At 42.4% G+C, this 6954-nt stretch overlaps 1 protein-coding gene across 2 annotated transcripts in view; it reads left to right on the forward strand.

Annotated features, from left to right (window-relative positions):
- LOC310950217 (low-density lipoprotein receptor class A domain-containing protein 4-like) overlaps positions 1-3072 on the forward strand; it is a gene marked incomplete at its 5' end in the record, with an annotated part of 390135 nt that extends 387063 nt beyond the window's left edge. For both annotated transcript variants that reach the window (XM_083917902.1, XM_083917903.1), the window contains one exon: positions 698-3072. In XM_083917902.1, coding sequence (XP_083774028.1) covers positions 698-1282 — 585 coding nt within the window. In that variant the 3' untranslated portion in view covers positions 1283-3072. The remainder of the gene's footprint in view (positions 1-697) is intronic.
- Between the last annotated feature and the right edge of the window lie 3882 nt (positions 3073-6954).

A 6954-nucleotide genomic window follows, 5' to 3' on the forward strand; every position in this document is an offset into this window, starting at 1 on the left:
TTCCTTTAGTCCAATAATTGAGTGAAAACCTCTGGTTAACAGGTTTGTTCATTTAACAAGGATTGTTTTTTGACAAGCTTGTTGCTTTGAGGTCATGGCTACTATTTACATTGCTAAGACAATATATGTACTCCTATTTCGCTGCATTGTTTTACAATATCCATTAATGTGATGTGATCTACTGTATCCAAGGAAACCGCCAGTACCAAGACTGTGAGTTTATGATTATGTAAATTACACCTGATGTCATTTAAAATTTTCACTGTACTGTGGTTCCTCCTAAAACCAGACTGATGGGTCTCTAAAATAGGATTTGAGTTTAAAAAATCGTTTACTTGATTAAAAACTATTTTTTCCTAAAATCTTGCTTAAAAATGGTAAGTTGGATAAGGGCCGGTAGTTATTTAAAACATTGGGGTCTAAATCATCAACAACTGTTCCTCAAAGAATCCGTAGAGTGTTTTAAAAAATGATGTGGGATTTGGATCTAAAAGGCAGGTTGTGGGCTTTACCTGGGAGAAAACTTTACCAAGTGTCCTTGCATCAACCAGGGAGAACTCTCCAGTGTTTCCTCCGGTAAAAGCAATGATCCAGGTGTTAAAAGCTGTTGGGATAAAAAACTGGATCTGATGTCATTGAATGAATGAATAATATTACTTTCTGCCTTCTCCCCCCTCCCTCCCTTTCTGTCTCTCAGGTATTATACGCTCCCCAGGCCAGGGATCGCTTCACTGCTCCCGCTTTCATGCAGCGCGACCGCTTCAGTCGCTTCCAGCCCACCTACCCCTACCTGCAGCACCAGATCGACCTGCCGCCAACTATCTCACTGTCGGACGGCGAGGAGCCCCCGCCATACCAGGGACCCTGTACCCTGCAGCTCCGCGACCCCGAGCAGCAGATGGAGCTCAACCGTGAGTCGGTGAGGGCTCCCCCCAACAGGACAATCTATGACAGTGACTTGATCGACGTGGGAGGAGGCGGGAGCCTGGGAGGGATGGGCGGAGGAGGGGGAGGAATGGGAGGAGTCGGCCCAAGGCCGCCAAGCAGTAACTCGGGCATCAGTGCAGCCAACTCCAGCACCCACGGACGCATGGAGGGCCCCCCGCCAGCGTACAGCGAGGTGATGGGCCACTACCCCGGCTCAGCATTCTTTCTACACCAGCACAGCAATAACCAGAGGGTAGGGGGGCCGGGGAACAGGACGATCCAGCAGCAGAGCCAATCAGAAAGCACAATAGTACCTGCCAAGGCCAAGGATGGCCAACCGGAGGACCTGGTGTGAAGAAAAGGGTAGATAGGCAGGTGGGGCCACCCAACCCAGACTGAAAGCTGTCCCTCCACTTTACCCCTGACCACCTGTAAGCAGTGGTCTCTCTATCGCTCTCTCTCTGTGTCTCTCTCATGTCCTCTCTCCACACTCCCATGCACAAATAAATATCAACCTTAGCTACAACAAAACAAGGGAAGAGAGGAATCACAAGGGGATTTGATCTCACTTTCTTTCCCATGTTAGTCCTTCAAACAGCTAGCACTGCTGGTGCAGAATTTAGGAAGTTTTCTTTCTTCCACATGAGAAAGAAACACACTGCTAGCACAGATTGAAATGATATTCTTTTTTTATCCCCATGGGTGACAGCTTTATCCCCGGGAACTAAGGATGATATTTTTCTTTGTTTCTTTTTCGGACCGGGATCTGTGCACAAAACGAGAACTGAGAATCAAGAACTTACAGAGAACACAACAAAATAAGAGACTCACACAAATCCAAATTTTAGTGCCAAGGTTCACGAGTAAGCAAAGCAAAGGGGGGAAATGACTCGTTAAACTACATTCAAAACACAAAAAAGAAAAGTTATCTAAAAGTTGCACTATCTTTTTGTTGTAAAAGAGAAGAGGGAAATTATGCTATGTGATGATAAAGGTGTGTTTGTTTCTCTCTCTCTCTCTCTTTTTTTTTTTGTTCGTCCTTTTCATGAATGGACTGACTGAACTTTGTATCCAAAGTTGTTTAAACAGTTGGGAGCAAAACACAAAACAAGTATTATAAGCTTATGTCCTTCCTTTTTTGAAAACAGCAAGAAATACTCGTACCCAGCCTAAAACATCTCTGCGTGCTTACACCACAGGCACAGTGAGACTTAGTAAGAGAATAACCATGTAGTGCTCACGTCTGTGAGAAAGAAAGAAATCTACCTTGTGACCCGCTGCTGGGTGGACCAAACCTTTCTTTCTTCCTCTGGTAGATTGTTACAAGATGTGGAGACCAGAGTAGTTCCTAAACTCTTAGAGAGAGAACTGCTTAGCAGATGCAACATGCTCATACAAACATATCTGTCCAGGTGGTAGGATATCGAGTTAACCAAGAATAACCTAACTCCATAACAAAACAACATATCTAACTGTCCATCCAGCAGCCTGGTCACAGCAGATTCTTCACTTTTCAACTGTGTCCTGTCATCTGAGCCCCTGGCACCTCCTCTTTCCTGCATCCACCCCCACTCCCCACCGTCTCCTCTCACCGCTCAGCTCCACATGCACAGTTCATTCTGCCAACTGCCACACTGAACACGAACCGTGCCGCCACGACACCCAAAACACAAAAGAAAAACGAAGGCTCAGCTATTCAAGTTTTTAAAGCCACAAAAAAAAAAACAGAACGACGTGAAGTGGAGACTCCTGTCTGCATCCGCCAGCACAGTGATCAGGTTTTAAATGAAAACTGTGGTCAAAGTTAAAGGGCTATGGGAGGGTCCTTTTTGTAAAGAAAACCTTTTTGAATATTGAGCCTTTTTCTCTGCTCATCGTTGCCTTTCTCCTCTGCTCTTGCGCTTTCTCTGTCCCTCTATCTTGTTTGCATTCAACACCAGTGCCCCCCCCCCCCCCCCCCCCCCTCTTATCCCCCATCTTGGCTTGTCCTTCCATCCGTGTGGCAGAAATGTGTTCAAATGATGCAGAATCCGCCATGCCCTTTAAAGTGGAGACTGGACTGGAGCCCTCGTTTGGCAGTGCGTTAGCGCAGTCCCTTTGTGTGTGTGTGTGTGTGTGTGTGTGTGTGTGTGTGTGTGTGTGTGTGTGTGTGTGTGTGTGTGTGTGTGTGTGTGTGTGTGTGTGTGTGTGTGTGTGTGTGTGTGTGTGTGTGTGTGTGTGTGTGTGTGTGTGTGTGTGTGTGTGTGTGTGTGTGTGTGTGTGTGTGTGTGTGTGAGTGAGATGTATTAATCCACTGCTTTGTCTCAGTTGGCATTGCTTTCATAAAGCCATGATTATTATTGTGATGGTGCAAGTAGTGAAGGGTGGTGAGATAGTTCAAGGAAGATCTGAGAAGTACTAAATCTTTGAGAAAAAATGATGAGGTTAGAATACAAGACTGGTGTTATACCAATGTTTCTCGTTAACAATCCCATGAAAACACTCTCTCTCTCTCTCTCTCTCTCTCTCTCTCTCTCTCTCTCTCTCTCTCTCTCTCTCTCTCTCTCTCCTCTCTCTCTCTCTCTCTCTCTCTCTCTCTCTCTCTCTCTCTCTCTCTCTCAATGACTCAATAACTCATGGTCTGTTTCCTGCAGTTTTTGGCGCTAGACATGAATCACCTCATGCCAACATTAAAAGGCTATCTTTGAACAAACTATATTCTACCACCTGTTACCAAAGTTCCTAACTTGGTCTGCATCTTAACAAGTGGGCTTAGAAACCTGTAAATTCCATTTGCTGAGGAAGACCGCAATAGGTGGTGGAAAGCTCCAGAAAAAAGTAGTAAGTGGAGTAAATGGGGTTTTTTTTTGTTTGGGTTTTTTTTCAATTTGAAAAACAAGCTTTTAGGCTCACAAAAGTGGGTTTCATTTTTTTCCCAATAGAAAAAAAAGCAGTGGCATAAAACAGTTGGGCAAACGTGTGTGTGTGTGTGTGTGTGCGGGTGTGTGTGCCTATATCGCTGCTGCTATTGCTGTATGCTGCTAATACTGTTGCTACTGCTGCTTCTCATGCGCCCCATCCCCCGTGTCCACCCTGTCCCCTCGACTCATCCAAAACTAGGAGAGGTATCTGACACTCTGCAGTCAAAAGCACAAGTATTGAGACAAGCTGTATTCTTGTTTCCTGAGAACCATATTAAAACATTTTAATTTTTTTGCACACACATACACACACACACACACACACACACACACACACACACACAAATGTCAGATGTGAAAAGATCGTCCCAACACTTCAGCCTTTGACTGTACAGACCTGCTTCAAACCTGCATTTCTTTCCTTTTCCTTCCTTCTTTCTGTTGTTTTCTCGCCTTCTGTCTGCGCAGTCATAGCTTGTAAATTGAGGATATAAAGATGAATTTTATGTTTTCTACATGGAGGTTTGCATGTTACTATTATGTGAGTAAATAAGGTGCCTAATGTTCTTGTTTGAGCAGACCACACCTCAGTCAAACTGCTGCTTGGAATCCTTCCAAGTGCTTTCTCGGGCTGACCACCTGTCCGGCACAAATAATAAGTAAGCAGAAATAATAATATGGGAATGGGTTAGCTAGGTTTGCCAAAAATGATCCTTGCTGTCTTTTTGTAAAGTCGTGGACGGATGTTACAGTGGTGACTTGCTTTCAGGAGTCCGGTCTAGGATTCTCTTTCAGCTCTTAGCTTCTGTTTAATTACAGACTGAATCAACAAAACACCAACTGCCTTTCCAAACTGCAGCTCTACCTTGACTATTTTTAGCTTACAAATGCCCCGGCAGTGTTCATGAGCAGCCAGCCTGCTCGCTACAATTGTGCCAGACAGGAGAGGTCACTCCCGACAAAGCAACTGAAGCCCTTTCAACTAGCAATTTGACCAGTGTGTGGAGCAGACATAGGAACCCACTTGCACTCAAAAAGCTCCCACCTTCGTTGTGCCTCACTTCCAACGGTGCTTTTTTCAGTAGTCTGTCTTTCTTTGTTTGTTTGTAAGGTGCTGTATATAACTTGAATATATTATGCACATATCCTACCCAATGGGTAGAAATCACAAAACAATGTTGTGAATAATGTAATATAATGTATAGACAATTTAAGAATTTAAGAAAGACAGCATCAAATTTGTAAATGCCTACAGTTAAAAACGTGCTTTTTTTTAATGAAAAAACATTGTTTGCAAAGTATGCTTGGATTATGGTCGCAACACAAATACAAAGTACTACTTATAATATTTTGCTATAAATAATAGTCTGTCATGATAAGGATGAGATAACCTCTGTATTAAGGAAGTTATTATTTACTTGTTTATTGGATTCCTCATCTAAGAACAAGCTTTCACGGGGCCTGCCATCATTCTGATATCGGCTGGTGTTTTTAATTTTACCACAATCGACTAACAAATGTATAGTTCTATTCCACAGATCTTTTAAGAAAACAGAAATCACACACACTCATCATCAGTTGCTATTTATGCCACGACTGCAGCCGGGCTTCGGTTGGATTTCTACTTGCTTTGTAAATTGTTGAACAGAAAACTAAAGCTGTCTAGTTTGGGAGACGCATCACATGACCACTGCACACAAGAGCCGTCAGCACTACCAATTATGGAAGAATATGTTTCTGCACTCATAGATCTTAACAACATTTGAGTTCTGCCAAAGTCTAAATGTGTGGAGCACACTCAACACTGGAGCACTGCTATAGATGTGGCTGGCTATTCGGTTGGCTCTGGTTAAAGCATTTCAGCTCCGTCACAGGAGGATCACTGACTTTTGATCACATTACCGTTGAATGATGGAGTGTAAAACACTCTAGGAAAACTGGTCATTCCCTTTTCGGTCAAGATTGGAAACTTGCACCAGTGTGAAACAAGTGAAAATGCAGTTGAAACTGTCATTTAACTTTTCTCTCTCCTTTTTTAATTTACTACATTACAATGTTATATGTGGCACATTATATTAAAACAAAAGTCATGTATTATCTGCAGTCATTTATTTACAGTATGTACTGAAAACAACTCCACTGTACAATAACCGCAGAGCATGTTCATATCTATAGACAATGTACATAGCAGTGTACCATTTTGTCTTTAAAGCACCAAATAAGTGGCAATTGTGTAGTTTAATTTGGAAAAGTCTCTATTGTAACTTTGGCTGGAGCGCCGCTCGGCGCTCCTTCTCTTAATAGACCTTTTTTTTATTTCCTGCACTAGCTTGAAGAACTAACTGGAGCTCAGACTGATTTTTATTTGATTTCTCCCCATGCAGCGTGCTCTCTCTTTCCATTTATCAGAAGTCTGTACTCTACAGCTGACAAGTGGCTGTTTTTATCGTTCCAGATTTTAATAATGATGATAATAATAATAACAATAACGTCTCAACAGTTTGGTATTCTCTCTGTCTTGACAGTTACCATAGGACTGTTCCATCATGGGTTTTGTAACAGCAGTTTGCTTTATTTACAAAATGAAACCTTCTTGTTCCCCCTCTCCCCCCTCTGTGCTGAATTTTAGATATATATGACTGTATTCAGTATCCATACAGTGTATCAAAATTAGAGAACAAATCATAAATACTTTATTTTTTTCTGATACCAGAAATACCATATACCACTGCTGTACTATCATGGTTTTTTAAATAACCAAGGCACTTCAACAAAAACCTTTTTTTTTTTGTGAAAAAAAAAAACAGTGATCAAAATTAGAGAACAGTGACCACTGTGTCAGAAGAGAAGATTTCAACAATGTTCTCTATGGGGATTAGATCTGGACTCTGACCCTTCCTCCTCCAAATTTAACTGACTTCTTTACACACTTTGGGTTCAGTCGTTCCCAGTCCATCATCAAAAATAATGTTTCCCATCAGACCTAAATAAACTGAACTTTAATGTCGTGTCATGGTTTGGGGGATGTTTTCTGCAGCAGGAGTTGGGCCTCTTGCACAGCTACATGGTAGGGTAAATGCAAATGTTTATGTGAACCTTCTTCAGCAACATACAACACCTTCACTGC

The sequence above is a fragment of the Echiichthys vipera genome, assembly GCF_963691815.1.
Source record: "Echiichthys vipera genome assembly, chromosome: 8".
In the NCBI taxonomy this organism is placed as follows: Eukaryota; Metazoa; Chordata; class Actinopteri; order Perciformes; family Trachinidae; genus Echiichthys; species Echiichthys vipera.